The sequence below is a fragment of the Orbicella faveolata genome, unplaced genomic scaffold (genome assembly GCF_042242905.1).
Source record: "Orbicella faveolata isolate gen_17 unplaced genomic scaffold, um_ofav_v1 contig_1, whole genome shotgun sequence".
NCBI lineage: Eukaryota > Metazoa > Cnidaria > Anthozoa > Scleractinia > Merulinidae > Orbicella > Orbicella faveolata.
Genome location: NW_028301536.1, coordinates 7,766,066 through 7,782,396, shown reverse-complemented (window position 1 = coordinate 7,782,396; position 16,331 = coordinate 7,766,066). Strand labels below are relative to the sequence as shown.

Below are 16,331 nucleotides of genomic sequence, written 5' to 3'. Positions count from 1 at the left end.
GTCAGCATTAATGCTAACTAATCTGCACTTACATTTAGACCAAATGCCATTGTTCTAAAGAGAATAGCACCACAAGGAGAGGGTTAGAGGTTTAGCATACTTCAGCACTCTGCAGTAAAAAGGACCACCACAACTTTTTTTTAATGATTGGGCATTTGTGCGATAACATTATGGGGACCATATCACAGAGAGTGGTAGTATTGAATCATTGTATAAGTGATGGAAAGGGCTGAAAACTATTGACAGCCTACTGAAAAGATATCTTAAACCAAGTACCCAGGGGTACTCTAAATCTCATCCATCTAGTAGCATGATAGTTTGTATGAGAATAATATGAGATGTCCAATTAAATTAAACATCTTGGTCTTGACCATTATGTAGTCAAACAAAAGTAGCAGTCAGGCTATATGGGTGGCCAGTAAGAAAACTTTCCTGAAAGATCTGGTGGAACTGCTTAGACTGCTTGCTCACAGGTTCAGCTATATGGGTTATTGACCAATTGTGAGGTCAAGATGGCTGGATATTGGCCAAGTTCTTTTTTTGCGAGTTTATGGACCAAGATGGAGTCAAGGTCCATAAACTCGCAAAAAAAGAACGAGTCCAATATCCAGCCATCTTGACCGAAGAAGCTTGGTCAATAAAGAATTTGTTATATGGCTTTCAGGGAAACTTTTCTCAAAGGACAAGGCGGGTAGTCCCAAGCGGGCAAGATGGCTCCATCTTGCCCGCTCAAGTAGCCAATCACAGCGCAGGATTTGCTTCATCTTGCCAGCTCATGGAGCTAGCCATATAATAATATGGCTTCTATACCATGTATAATTTCATGGAGAAAAGGTGTCTTATATTTTCTAAATATATTTCTGTTGCCACGAACTCAAAAGCTGGTTAGTAGATATTTTAACAGTCAAGAATATACTTTGTCTAGTGTGATCATCTGGGTGAGCACAGTTGTGAAAAGATCAGTTTTCGACTAATGCTTGGAAAGCCTGAGCAGAAATCCTCTTTAGAGTATAGTGAAAAAGAGTTAACTTTGTCAGTTGGTGTTAAAAGTGAGGTCAGTTGAAACTGATTTGGCTGTAAGACTAGTTAGAGTCAAAGCCCTACAACACACATACAGCCCACAGACCTATAACTACATTACAACACTAACTGACCAAAGTTTAAGACAGGCATGAACCCAACAACAGCCACGAGCAGTTTAAAAGATCAAATGTTAAGACTGCCTGGCTTTGTAAATCAGCAAGACTGGCAGAACTCTTAAGTAGCGTGAGACTAACTGAACACAAACAAGCAACAAGAAATTGTGAAGTTAACAATCACATTCTGAACATCATCAGCTTACAAACCACAGAATTTACTGAGACTGTGCTCAATACTTAACATGGTATACAAACTATTTTCAGCGACTGACTTTGGAAAGCTGGTACACCAACTTAGAACAAAAGCCACTTGACAGAAGTCAATAACCGAACATTTTCTTTACAAATGTGTATTAAGAGTCTAGAATAAATAAAGCATTGTTTTGTGTTGTTGTGTTGTTGTCGTACAAAGTGAAACAACTTATTCATGACACAAAAATAACACCTGAAAACACTTTTCATTTGACTCTGAAGATGAGTTCCCTTTAGATTGTTGAAACATCAGTCAACAACAGTTCTGTTCAGATCTACCTTTGCCCAGATAGTCATGTTAGAGGAAGTACTTATACTCCTAGCTTCTGACCACTTATTAAATTAAAAACAAAGAGGAACTACAGCTGCATCTTTTCCTTTAAATTGTATTTTCCAAAAACTGTTATGTACAGCATCTCTTAAATAAAATTCCAAATAGTCTCATTTTTACATAAATGCATTTGTTCAAATGAAGTATTCCTTAGTAATTCTTTTTCTTTCAATATCAGTGCCAAAAACCACCTGTTCTATGATGCACCTAACAAAACAGGATTACAAGCTTAGCAGTTGTCTCTGTTTATGAAATTATAACCTTGCTCTAGGTGTAACAAACAGAAGATATCAATAGTAACTGTAACTGTAACAATGAATAGATACATGTTATTATACTTTACATAATTTTCTACATAATCCACATAATTTATTTCCCTGCACGACTGTTCTTTTCAATAGCTAGAAGAATAAATTTTGGCCTTCAGTACAAGGTTTCTTCTTATCTAGTACCCAATATTCACTCAGTATTCTCGGAGATTGCTGAAGGATGCCTGTACTTGAAAAATTAACCAAATTATTTTTGCTCACAGAGCACTTTCAATTACTATTGCTTGCCAAGATGATTTGCAGTGCCACTTGGGTCTGTACCAGCCAAATAACTGAAACTACAGTAATAGGCCAACAATACATGTAAAGTGGACTCCCACATAAAATTGGCTTAGTTGAGCACAAATTTTAAAGGGATGGTTTCATGGCTCAGAGAATGGGCAAGCTGTAACATTAGCCCATTTAATTCCAGTGTTTGTGAAACATTAAAAGCGAGCTTGTGATTTTTGCATGAAATTTATCTTTGAAAAGTTTATGGTCAGCCATGAAAATGCTGCAATAGAGGTGGTACTTCTCATTAGCATTACCATTGTATGTACTGGCTCCCAAGCATGACTCAATTCCATTGTTTATGAACCAATCAGATGTGGGGAGATAACTTGTGCATGTGTCCAGAATAAATCCTTGCCTCCGAATAACAAATTAAATGTTCAATACTAAATTTGACACTTTCTACGTAAATCCCTGGATAACATCTGTCATTCTGCTTCATGAAGTACCATTACCAACACAACAACTACTGATCAATTGTCATATGTTTGCCAGCTCAAACAGTGCTCATTTTAGGTGACTAAAAGACACAACTTGTAAGCAACCCTGTCAATGACATGTGGTAGTCCTCCCCACCTGGAGGTAATCTAATACATCTAATACATAAGCAATCTATTCTATTACAATTATTAATAATACTTGATATAATAATACCAGACTTCAATCTTTTTACTCTAACTTAAATGCAGGTAGCCTGAAATGCTGTCATATTTTTTAATCTTCCAACAGAAACACAAGGCTCATACATTTAAACTTTACTCCTTTCAACTTATAATATGCTTACTAGGCAACACTGCACATAAATCTTCGCAGAACAAATCAGCAAGCTAGAGCTGTTAAAAAGATAAGGCTTCACTTCGGCTGTCAACTACGGCAGCATTAGAGCAAAGCTTTTTAGTGATGAAATTAATTCCAACAACTGGTAGCTTCTTGAGGACAGAGGCAAAGGGTTGCATAAGGACTCTAGGCGTACCCTCAGCATCAGAACTTCGTCATCAATCTCATTCAAAACGTCTATGTCATCTATTGACAAGTTTTGCAGCAAATCAGATGAAGTGGTTTTCATAAGAGACCTCTTGCGACAAAAGACAAAGCTTTGCAGCCAATATGCTAGCAGCATAACAAACTCTTCACAGTTGGTGGTGTTAGCAACAGTGTTACCAGACAGGTCATTGTCGAGGCCATGAATTGAGGATGAATTTGCTGGTGGGGAACGCCTGAAGTCGGTAAAGACAATATGTCTCAACCCTACTCTAGAAATGCCCTCAACTTTCAACTGATCACCATCAAGTGGACAACAGTTAGTTACAATGACTTCAATTAACTTTGTCTTCAGAAGATGGGACTGGACAGACTGCAGGAGTAGAGTCTTGTGTGTAATGGACTGCTGCTCCACATAAACCACAACCAAATCATCTGCTATTCTAGTTGCACTATCCTCCAGTCGGTCACTGACCAAAAGTGACAACGTAAGAATTCTCTGTAGCAAATACAGAGGGCAAAAATTCTGCCCACAGTTTTGATCTAATCGCTCTCCTTTGTGATGCGCTAATGACTGTCCAATCCAGTTGAGCACATCATGAATGTGACTTGATTGATTGCTTGCAGACAGAAGCCTGTTTGCACTCGTCTTCACAAGGCTGAACTTCTTTATCTTAACTTCCTCCTCCATTACACTGACAAGGAAAGACAAAGCCATTGATGCATTTACCTCAAGGCAAGAGTAGGCTTTGTGAACCTGTCCACATCCTGATAGCTTCACCACCATCGAAACAAATTCCCATGTGATTTTCTGGCGTATCATCTCCATTGCTACAACAGGATGTAAGACTTGAATTTGCCTTAGAATTCGTATACACTCTGTACCACATTTACTTTGCTTTGATAGCAGAATATTATTGAGCAGATAAAACAAAAGATCAGGTGGAGGCTTACGGTGATGGTGCATAAAACTAGCAACAGTAGCCAAGACGGACTCATGGAAATTCTCCTCCTTTAGAGATTGAATGGTATTCATTTGGTTTTCAGTGAAGCGTTTGATAAGGCCTTCCTCCTTGCTTCTTCCATCAAGTTCTGATTTTCTCAAAGGAACTCTACAGGATAGAGGTGTGGTATAATGTAAAGACTGTTCCTGTTTTGGGTATGAATGCAACATAGGCCTCTTCTTTGGTGAGAAACTCTCTGCACTTAGTGTACTCTGTTTTAAAGAAGGCGATGATGGAGGCATTTTTTTGGACAGTTTGTTGCTGGAATTACATTCGTGACGATGGTTCTTTATACAATTTGAATCAGACAACGCCATGTTGTTTAACTCTGATTTTATGTTTGGTTTTTCATGATTGAACTTTTTTTCTACTAGCTCAAAAATCCCCATTTCTGGTGTCCGGGATTGTCCACTTTTGGACTCATCATCTCTTTCTGTCTTCACCTAAAAACAGCAATATCAATATCAGTGTTTACAATGTGTTAATTACATTTCCAACAATATAATTATTATTTGTATCATTCTTTTTCTTCTTTTTTGTATTTTATTATTTTTTCTTGATTTGAGGTCACTTACATTTTTTTATAAACATCCATAATTTATAACTAAACAGACATGCACACACACCTCAGTTCCTCTTAACTCTCTTCTACTTTTAGATATAATACTAGTTCAGCGCAGCAACAACACGAGATTCTATATCAATCTATTTGTTTTTGTACTTGCCCCTTTTCATATTGTGAGCTTTTAATTTATTATTTGATTTTGCGATCATTGTCTCAAGCTGGTGAATTATTTTAATTTTGGAATTAAATACTTTAATTGAAGGAAGAAATTTGTTCCATCTACAAGAATATAAATTATACTGCTTATCAATTGAAGGCTTTTGTGCAAAAATGGCGTATATAGCATTTGGGCCGATTGTTATTTTTTGCAGGATCAAGCTAATTTTTGGCAGACTGACTTGCTTTGACATGAAAAGCATTGTTGCGTAATTGCCTTTGTTGATTTACGCTTCGTTTTTGAGAAATAACGTATACTAAATAAAAAACTCAGTTTTCCAAGGGTATCTTTTGGAGATCTTTTGTTGAGCAGAAAACACAAGAAACCTTTTGTTTTACTAAACAATGAAGTCACCGAAGCGTGGTATTTGCCACTAGTTTTATTATTCACATAATTATGCAATTCTCTTACTGTTGCTTTGTTGGCGCAAGCGAATAAGGCACTGAACGGGCTGGATTCGAGTTTGTTTTGTTGTGACACTGGTTCGATAAGAGGTCGGTCAATTTTTTTTCCGGTCTATATCTCTACTTCTTTCAAAAATCAAAACATCTATTTAAATAAAAAAAATGTGCCGTCAAAGCTGCTAAAAGTAACCGTTTAAGTTTGCGCCAAGTCAAAATCCACCTTCGAAGGATTCGCTCCAAAAGATGCCACTCAGAAAACTGAGTTTTTTGCATACGTTATTTCTCGAAAACGAAGTGCAAATCAACAAAAACAATTACGCAACGATACCTTTCATGTCAAAACAAGTCAGTCTGCCAAAAATTAGCTTGATCCCGCAAAAAATAAAAATCGGCCTAAAATGCCATATACGCCCTTTTTGCACGAAAGCCTTCAATTATTAAAGTATGATTAACAAACTCGTCCTCACACCTTAGAATGCCAAACAGTATATCTTTGACAGAAATGTGTTCTATCTCAACTCCTTGATTATCAAGCCATTTTATAACCTCAGCCCAGAAATTCTTAAAATAGTGACAAGAAATAAAAGTGCTCCAAGGATTTCGCTCATTTCACCACAAAAGGAACACATCAGAGATGGTAAAATACCTGTAATTTTGCTTAGAAAAGAATTTGTTACAAGACACCTGTTAAGTAATTCATACTGAAATTCCCACAATTTTGTGTCCAAGGAAGTGCTAAATGGCAACCTGTAAATCTCTTTCCATTCTAGAATGTCATTGACAAAAAGGACATTAAAATTCAGTTGGACAGTTGGTGGATTGATGCCTCTATTTCAAAGTTCCTTATAGACAGTCTTTGAAACCACTGTTTCTATTAAAACATTTTTCCCATTAAAACTTAACTCAATTTCATTATGTCAACTGAAAAGCTCATCAACTATAGAAGCAGACATGGTTAATGATTCACGCCATTCAGCTGGTAAGGCATCGATTACAGACATAAGTCTTAATGTATCTAACGGCGAGATGTTTAGTTCTCTCAACTTGTAATTACTTTTGACAATAAATTCATTGTTATTGGAGATTAGATCCCCCATTCTGGGAATTCCTTTTTCTGCAAGATTTCTAGAATACACAGATTTGCCTCTGATATAAATATTTTTATTGTTCCGCATGATAGCCTTTAAAAGATCTTGTCTATTTTGACCTTGTAAACTTATGTGATTTGCTATGGAGAATTTTGCAAAACTTTTTAAGTATTGTTCATAAAATGCTGGAAGCTTTACAGGCAATTTCTTCAAATCAAAATTGCAACATAAGATAAATTTACCCCCAATGGGTTCAAGATAATGCAGAAGAATTTTTTTCCAGTTGCTCAATTGATCAATAGCCAATTTCTTGCAACAAAGAACTCTCTGGGTTTCTATTATAGGATGTATGTAATATATTCTTCCAGGTGTTTAGGTACAGCAATATTAACTGTGCAACTTAATACAGAAACAGTCAAAAGTAAACAAAAATATCTGACGACATAATCAAAAAAAAGTGACAGAAAGATTAGACATTTTAGCAACAGTTGAAAACAATTCATTTAGTGTTCAGAATAACTTGGTTCCACTTTCTGCTCAATGTAAGTTATGATCTATAAGTTCTTTGCAGCAATGTATAATAAAGTAACTATTTAATTCATTTCTTCATTTATCCAGAATATATCATCCCCAAGGGCAGGGAACTCCCATGTAAAAAGGTGGGAGATGCTCACTGGAAAAATAGGAATCACACCCCCTAAAGGAGGCCCATCTGGATTTTATTTGGCCCCTAGAAGATTCTACTTTAAAACAAACATTTTTTTTTTCTTCACCTGCAACCCTAAAAGATAGCTTGACAGCTAACAATAGTGGCATTTTGTCCTGAACACCTGAAGTGAGACCAAAATCCACTTTTTGTTTACCCCTGAATGAGACGATTAGCATCCCCAACCTTTTCACATAGAAGTCCCCCCACCAATCCCCCTGTAAGATATCATCAAGGTCTGGCTGATTGTTATCAGCCTCAGCCTTGACTGATAATTATAATAACACTTATTTCTCCTTTGATTATTCTAGATGTCACAAAAAACTTCATCCAAGATTGTTTAAAATCTGCAGCCATCTCCATCTGAACATTGGGTGATTCCAGAAAATATCCATACCCTACCATGGATGGCATGAACATTTTAAACTCAGTGGATTCATTAAGGGCCAGGCACCGGGCAAATTGACTGTCTGTGAGCACAACTTTGCCCGGCTGTTCAACTCTGGGCTTTCAATGCAGCTTTTGTTAACAAAACTTGAATGCAAGTTGCTTTTCTTTGATTTCTGCATGTGCCTTCCCAAAAATAAAACTGAAATTCATTTGAAAAAAAGAAAATCTCCTTGTCTTATTCCTTCCTTGACACTGCTCATGTATCGCCCATGATTCATTGCAAAAGGAAAATTGATTGACGGTCTACATGAAAACCCATCTTGAAATCTCCCAGAATTACGATGGCTACCAGCAAAAGAACAATCGCGCAATATTTTCCTGTTCAACCTCCACCTGAGAAAAAGTCAAGAGGTAAGTAGTGATTTAACCATTTCTTTTCGGAATGTTGAATGGCTAACTTCATGCTCAGTGAAGATTGAAATCTTTTCAACACCCAGTTAAGTTTAATATCGTAGTGTCAAGATTTTTAAATATGATTAAGCACTGTTTAACACATGCAAATATCGAACTCTCTTGTTCAAGGCGATTTCATGTATAGAATCGAAACATTTCAAAATATTTTGTTTAGACAAAATGTTCTAGATTTTTTGTTCAAAAAAAGAAGGCAAAGAACAATTGTTATTCATGTTCAGTGAAGAGTGAAATATTTTCAAAGACCCGATTAATTATAAGCTTATTATCGTAGTACAGGTGATTTGTAAACAACAATGTTTAACACGTGTAAAAATCGAACTCTCTTGTTCAAGGCGAATTTATAGCAAAGGTCCGAATCATTTCAAATTATTTTATATAAATAAACCTTTTCAATTTTACACAAAATTTGAAGAAAGGATTGAACAATCGGTTCAACTTTTTAACTGGTTGCCTAGCACGTGACCAATTTCTTCCCTGTTGCATGAGTTTCAAGTTTCAGTTTTATGTAAACAAGAAACCAGTTTGCACGGAAATATAAGCTTATAATATTATTCACAGACACAGACATGCTGCTGCTTGTGCAGTCAGTTGCTAATTTATTGTTCGAAAAGTTGAGTTTTAGATATACTACGAGCAAACCGTATTTTTCTTTTAGTCTGTCGAGAATGGAGCGGAAAAAAAAAACAAGGACACGCGAAAGCTGGGGGCGAGGCAAGGTTAATTTTTTTTTCGTTTTAATGCTTGATTAATGACATTGAATTATGATTCAAATCTAAAGAATGATCGCTTTTTGGCCACTGAAGGATGTTGGGTTAATGTTATGCTTCAAAAGGCAGAAAAACAGAACTCTACAGCTGTAAAATTTTTAAAATTTGCCATGGGAGCATGTCCGGACCCATAGGAGGGGAAGGGCCATCAGCCCTTCCCATTTATGTGCCCAGCTGCTAAATCCGTATGCCCTCCTGTCAGAAATCTTAATGAATCCCCTGTAAACCCCCCATACCCTTCGAGTCATTAAACCCTCCTTCCCTCTGGGATTTCTGATTTTTTCTCAGACCCTTTGGAATTCCTGTTTGACTGCTAAAACGTCTGATGGACGGGAAACTTGCACCTTTTCCCTCCTCGAAGAAAATTCTGCTCACAATTTTCAGTCAAGCAAACAAGCAACTCAAATTTGTTATAAACATTTAATAAAGTACACCCTGCCTTTCCCTTCTAAGTTTTACCTTTAAGTTGCTTACCACCAAATAAACTTTTTGTTTTCAGTTCATTAGCTTCATATATTCAGGAGGGTAGATCATATTGATACCAGTGGAATGCAAATGTAAAGTTCATGATGTGCAGGCCGTCACCCACTATATTAAAAATTTCGTTCATTGAGCAACTGCTGACCACTTAACGTAACGCAGCCTACAAATATGTCAGGCATTCCTTTTGGAAACGAGAGACTGATGGGAGTTTTTCGCACGCAACAAGATCGTCACTCAACAATTTTAGATTGGAAAGAAACACAGACTTGTATCTATCAACTAATTCATCAACTTTAAGGCCTCTTCAATGTGGAGCTTGCTGCACAACCCATCTGCTCACTTCACCGCATGAACGTTAACACCTGCCTGATCGATCTTTATCCTGCTTCTGCAGTCAGTTCATGCTACAAGCTGGAAAAATTATCAGATCAGCGATTACAAGGGAAGCTTTTGAGCTTTCGCTGTCTTCCACCTCTGGAAATTCAGAGCTGAAACCCCCATGTGTTTCGAATTCCAAACTGTATTACCCCTGCAATGCCTTCCGAATTCCAGTCCAAGAAACCCCCCTCTCCCTCGGAATTCTAAGATGCCGCCCGTGGTATGGTATGGATATTTTCTGGAATAACCCATTACTCTAAGGTCGACCCTGGATTGCATGACACATGCAAATACACGGTACCAAAAATGTCAGATAGAGTGTACTGATAAAACCATGATTTACTCTAGTGTCCATGCAACAACGCCTACAGTTAAATTAAATTAATCACCTGTAACTTCAAATCCCTGGCTTCTGATGCACTACAAGCTGAAGATCTCTTGTCAATACAAGCTCCATTATCTTCAGTTTTGATGTTGAACAGTCTCGTGCGGTGCTTCAAGTCCAACTTTCTTAATTTAACCATAGCCTTCAGTTTCTTAATACCATCTTTCGAGACTTTATACTTGCCCGACGGACTATATACACATCTGACTGAGCTCGAAGCTTGAGATTTTTTATCGGGTTTGCTAGCATCGGAAACTTCAACCGCCGGCGTTTCTTCGTTCACAGTGTCATCCTCTTCAATGACAATCACAGGGTTCTTTAAACTATTGTCCTCAACTCGGTAGAGGTCTAAAGGATGCTTGTCTTCAGGATCTTCATCATCACTTATAACTATAACGTCAACGGTTGTTTTATTTTCCCCATTTTCCATTTCTATCAGCCAGAACTGCAAACATGGCGTCTGCATACAATGCACATGCGACCATTTTTGGCGCTAAATTTACAGGTGCATTTTCCTCTAGGGGCTTGACCGTGTTACCTAATTTGACACCTAAAAAAAATGCTCCTCAGCGAGTTCCTCGAATTTGCTGCAACCACAACTTGCCGAATATCTGCCATGCCTCCAGACGCTAACGTAGCTCAACAGGAAAATAACGGATTTGGGCCACTTTCTAAGCCTCGTGGAGGAGCGGCAGTGATTGCCTCGTGGGTTGTGGCCATTATTTCAGCAGTTGTGCTTGTGTTATCATCGGTGAGGGAGAGAGGGGGCAAGGAAGGAGTTCTTTTTCTGGTCTTCGCAGCTGCCTTGCTTACTCTTAGTGCAGTTTTGGGGGAGCTTCTGCGAAGAGTTTGCCTGGTAGCTGAAGAGATTCGACACAAGGAGACGAGATACCAAGGAAAGTGGAAGAAAGTGTTCAATTTCGCATTCGGATATTGTCGCGCTATTTTAGCAGTGGCCGTTGTTGCCGCTTTGTTAATGTGCATGTGCTTTGCTTTGAACGAACATTATGAAGCCTTTTCCCACCCAGACTATGTCATATTATTTGCACTGAACTGCCTTTTAGTTCCACAGTTGGTTTTCCTTGTTGGTGCTCGAGAACTGTCTCCTGTAGAAATATCGGAGATAAACGAAAAAGAAAACAAGAATGTTGCTGATGGACTGGCTTGGAGTTATTATTTTGGCTACCTGAAGCTGGTGCTTCCAAAACTTGACGATCAGATCTCAAAATCAGAGAAATTTCGTTATAAGATAACAAAGAGAAAGCTTTTCATCTTGCTGCCAAAAACCTGCTACGCGTATGATGAAATTGCGCAGGCAGATGAGAGGGTGAATTGCGCCGGTAACCTCCCAGAGTATTTAAGAAATAGGGCTGGTATACAGGCGCGATCTTACAAGCATGCAGTGCACCGTATAGAGATGCCCAACCCTGATGGGGGAATGAAGGAATATTACTTTATCCTCGAGTATGCCACTCCTCTTGCGTCCCTGTATGATATGTCCATGCATGTAGATGCTCCCCTGACTCGTCAAGAACTTGATAATCAGGTAATGTATTCGTCAATTCTAATCTTCAACATCTCCCCCCTGGCTAATCCACCTTTCCCCCCTCCTGGCATTTGACATGTTAAAAATATTGGTGTAAATATTCCCTTTAAAAATGGTGTTCAAATGTCCCATCTTCGGATAGCACTACATCCTAGATATGCATGGCAAAAAAGATTAGTGGAAAAGAAAAAAAAGTCATCCTCTAGTGCTTTCACGCTGTCCCAAGTATTGCCTTTATGTAAGCTTACCATTACAATATAAAAGTGATTAAATTTTCACTAGTTAAACTTGTTCAAGTCCCCTCCACACACCTCTGACATAAAATTCCCACCCCCTAGAGGCACATGCCTTGGGTAAGTAATGTTGGAGTGATAATGATGTCTTTATTATGTCTTTATTAGGGGTTGGTGAATGTTTTTTATTTATGACCTGACCAAAAATTTGATACCCTATTTAAGACCTAATAGTGATAATGATAATGATAATGATAATGATAATGATAATGATAATGATAATGATAATGATAATGATAATGCTAATGCTAATGCTAATGCTAATGCTAAACTAATATTTTAAGAGGAGGCCTCCAATCACCTAGAGGTGGTTTTCAGGAGGGTCCTCTAAAAATTATCAACCCTTAAATCAATGCTTTGTTTCAGACCTGTCTCAGGGTTACCTAGTTCAAACCTGTGTTTAAAAGACGTTATGGAGGGCTTTTGTTGATCGTCTTATGGATGGTGATGAAAAATTAGCTTCTTTTAAAAACAATGAATTCAAGACAATAGTGCAAAAACCATACTCTATTTGAGACCACAATGACCAAAATTAATAACCTATTTATGACCAAAACAGCTAAAAACCATACCCTCTGGGTCCGGACATACCCATACTAGTACAGCCCACATAAGGGAGTACTCCCTGTGACTGTTTTCCTTGTAGTGATGAAGTGGCCTTTCTACTCCCAGCCTTACCCAGAGGGAAAACTTGACACTAATTAAAAGTGACTGTATGGCTGTCTAAAAGTCTTAAAGAGTCCCTGAAATTAATGTCATTTTCTGGGCTGGGCAGTCAGTGATGGCTCAATTTATTCTCTCCCCTAAAAGGTACCAATTTACGTATTGTTTCAACTTTTACAGTGCGACTACTTGAACTGGACCATAGAAAAATAGACCTATCAAGACATAGAATATGGAGAAAAATGGATGGTGATGTTTTCCACAAACTGATTAATGACCTTGAAGCCTGTAGACAATAGTTCAAGAACAAAATTTTAACCAACCATAATTATAAACATAATTATTAAGCATGCAGATTTGTTTTACTTGAACTTATATACTGTATATGCTTTACAAACACTGTAGAATTAGATCGATTCCGTCCTTTTTGGCAAATTACCATAACTAATTTCACTCAAGAAATTTAGCCGGAAATTTTGTTTTGATAGCCAAACCAAAGCTATTGAAAACCTCTTAAAAATTAATTAGCAAGACAACCAACCAACCAATCAAAAAAATTCTTCATTTCCTAGGAAGTGTGCAACATTTGTAACTTTGTTGGGTTTCAAATTTTTGTTCTAGAACTACTGTTTGTTCACTGAAGAAAAGGTTGCCATCCTTTGTTCTTAATTTAGGATTGGTTAATTTTGTTTGAACCAGCCTGGTTCATTTAGTTGCACTGTACATAATGTAATGAAGATGACAGATTTAAAAATTAATACAGCGGTCAGCAGTGTACTTAACAATACACCTGCATTAATTTCTATCATTATTGTTTCTCCAGGTTAATACTAGTCAGATATCTCTAATATTGTGATCATCAGCAAATCAAAATTACTTTTTCTTTTATTTGAAGGTGGTGCTGTTCATACGAAAACTGAAAGAAATTCTAGATGCTTGCCCTGAATGTATCAACAAGTATGAATTGGTGCCAATTTCAGGAAATCAGACCAACAAAATAGCAGATGTTTTGGTTGGGATTCATGATGCCACCAGTGTAAAGTTCGATGAACATACTTGAACTGATATAAGTAACACTCTATCAGCACTGTTCCAAGGCAAATGGACACATTCACTTACAAAACCAGATATGGACAGAAGAACTGTTTGTTTTCAAAGCCAAAACTAATGTTAGATATTTTTTATAAGTTTGAGAGAACCGCAGGTTTCAAGTTCTCCCAAGATCTCCCAAACTTGCTATTCTTGTGTTTGCATAACAGGGTGTGTTTCCTGTGTGTTAGATTGTAAACCAATTTAGGTGTCTCAACTGCTTTCTGGTAACAAGAAGTTATGCTGTCTAATAACAATCTTCCTTTCAAGTCACCTGAGACACAATGTTTAATCATCTGACTACATATTAGTCTCCAACACATTTTAGTAGTTGGTTTTTTTACACTGATGATAATTTGATCCCCTATGGTAGTCTGCCAAGCTGTATTAGGTGTTAAACCCTAGTTTTGAGATATTTTAACATGTAGGCCATGTCAAGTGGAGGCAAGGGATGTGTCACCAACAAAAAAAAGAAAACAAAAAAGACTTTGGACAGAATGATGGGAACCAGGTGCAAGGCAACAAGGGAGGTGCAATGGCTTCATGGTTGGTGCACTCCACTTGAGATCAAGCAGTCCAGGTTCAAGCCCTGGCCAGGGATATTGCTCTGTGCTCTTGGGGAGACACTGTACACTCACAGTGCCTCCCTCCACCCAGGTGTATAGATGGGCACCAGCTAATTTAGTGCTGGAAGGGAACCCTGCAATGGTCTAGCATCCCATCCAGGGGGGAGTAGAAATACTCCCATTTGCTTCATGCTGCAGAAGCTGATAATAAGTGCCAGTCTGATGGGCCACTTGAGGGCAGTGAGTGAGTGACATTACAGACATTTTCTAATAAACAATTCATTATTAAATGATTGGTTATAGATGATGTACAGTTTAGAATCTCATTCGAGATTAAAGTTCAGGGTGTCAGAGCTTTAACAGTGACAAAAGAAAATGTGGTACTCAGCGTTTGTTAATTATACAGTCATGTTCATGACAAACTTTTCGTGTCAAACAATTTGCTGATGTATTGTGTACTGAGATCAAACATAAAGCCTTTATATTCAGCCAGTGATTCAACAGCTGAACTCTTTTGTAGCATATTTGCAGAACCTCCAGTTAAATAATTCAGCTGGCAAATTGAACTGTCATGGATTTTGACTCCCAGTAGTAATACCCACGACTCAACTTGAAAAATGGATCGTCAGTAAACAGTGGCAATTTTGATGCCACTAAACTGAGTTTTTTAATCCCTAGGTCATATGTCATTCGTGTATGGAGTTAGAGAGGCAGAAGTTAAAGTCCACTGGCATTGTGAAGAAATAATGCAAAACTCAACGGTGAGAGAATACATGAGAAGATGTGACACCATAGAAACTAAACTACGAATTAAATCCTTGTCCGAGACATTACGACGATGTAAATGTCCCTTCTGTTTCGCACCACGGATCAGGGTACTACTCGAATTGAAGACACACCAGGAAAATAAAGTCCACGGGATCTACCAGTTGTTTTGAACTAGTTTAATCAGCACAAGCTAGCTAGTCAACTGAAAGCAAAGGCATACATGTGGGTTGACTATAGCAATTCTAAAAAATCGGATCTAACCTAAAAACGAAAGAGCAAACAACATTCTCCACCATATTGTCAATATACTCACAATTCTGTAAGGCGTAATCCCGTTTAAGACGCGTTATTTTCCTATTTTTGTACAAAGAGCACGAACACACTGTTTTCGATAAAAGGATTACTTTCTACTGATCTCTTGATATCCTACTCGTACCAATCCACGAACGAGAGCCATAATCCGATTGGCTACTAAAGCAAAAATGGCGGGAATCTCGCGTGTTCGGTTTTATCACTAAGAAAACAAACATAATGTCTAAAAATAAACAAAACTCTCAACGAAGTGCAAAACACCTTCTCATCCGATCAACAAAGCTGAGCGTAATACTGGATGCGTAATGAAATAATAAAATCACTTTTAGGGGTGGCGAATGGTAAAATCCGAGACTTGCCGAGACGCCGAGACCGTTGTTTAAAAATTCGAGACCGAGACTTACACGATTTCAGAAAATCCGAGCCCGAGACTCAGTGCAGAGAAAACCGAGCCCGAGACCTTAATTATGCAAAACTCCGAGCCCGAGACGTGAGATTCGTGCGCTCTTGGTCGCTTGAAACTGGATCTCATTTAGGGGAGTAGTCAAAACTATTATACAATCAATAACTTGTAGTTTATTTGAACTACCAAAATAGCAGTCACAGATAAACGCTAACTATTTAGTTATGTGTTAACATTTCGACCTTTTTACGGCCTATCACGACCCGACTTTCAGCTACTTTCGAGCTACGTTCGAGAAGCAAAATTAAAGAAAAGCAAAAGTTCCGTATTTGCCGCAGTTTGCGTAAACGCCATGCCTAATCTCAGCAACACAGACTCTACTCGCTCAACGCGATACCTCCCCGGAGAACCTCTGCTAAAAAAGCAAATCCGAGACTCCGAGACCTTGCGAAAAAAATTCGAGACTCCGAGACCGAAAGAAACACATGAAAAACGAGACTTCGTGACTCGTCAGAAAAGCTTCCGAGA

At 38.0% G+C, this 16,331-nt stretch overlaps 2 protein-coding genes across 2 annotated transcripts; one reads left to right on the top strand and one right to left on the bottom strand.

Annotated features, from left to right (window-relative positions):
* Positions 1–1,761: 1,761 nt before the first annotated feature.
* On the bottom strand, positions 1,762–10,688 carry LOC110045558 (uncharacterized). The gene is made up of 2 exons (XM_020751162.2): positions 10,168–10,688; positions 1,762–4,749 (listed from the first exon to the last, which is right to left on the bottom strand). Exons 1-2 carry the CDS (start codon positions 10,627–10,629, stop codon positions 3,190–3,192), a joined length of 2,022 nt encoding a protein of 673 aa, XP_020606821.2. The 5' UTR covers positions 10,630–10,688; the 3' UTR covers positions 1,762–3,189.
* A 19-nt stretch (positions 10,689–10,707) lies between these two features.
* Positions 10,708–14,816, top strand: LOC110045585 (stimulator of interferon genes protein 2-like). Its single transcript, XM_020751188.2, has 2 exons — positions 10,708–11,709; positions 13,561–14,816. The coding sequence occupies exons 1-2, from the start codon at positions 10,723–10,725 to the stop codon at positions 13,723–13,725; spliced, it is 1,152 nt and encodes a 383-aa protein (XP_020606847.2). The 5' UTR covers positions 10,708–10,722; the 3' UTR covers positions 13,726–14,816.
* The last annotated feature ends 1,515 nt before the right edge of the window (positions 14,817–16,331 follow it).

Bases quoted from the DNA above. Each gene is read 5' to 3' on its own strand.
- LOC110045558 (XM_020751162.2), bottom strand. From the start codon at position 10,629: ATGCAGACGCCATGTTTGCAGTTCTGGCTGATAGAAATGGAAAATGGG. The intron at 4,750-10,167 runs GTGATTAATTTA...TGCTGTTTTTAG, and splicing joins CCAGGGATTTGAAGTTACAG to GTGAAGACAGAAAGAGATGA.
- LOC110045585 (XM_020751188.2), top strand. From the start codon at position 10,723: ATGCTCCTCAGCGAGTTCCTCGAATTTGCTGCAACCACAACTTGCCGA. The intron at 11,710-13,560 runs GTAATGTATTCG...TTTTATTTGAAG, and splicing joins GTCAAGAACTTGATAATCAG to GTGGTGCTGTTCATACGAAA.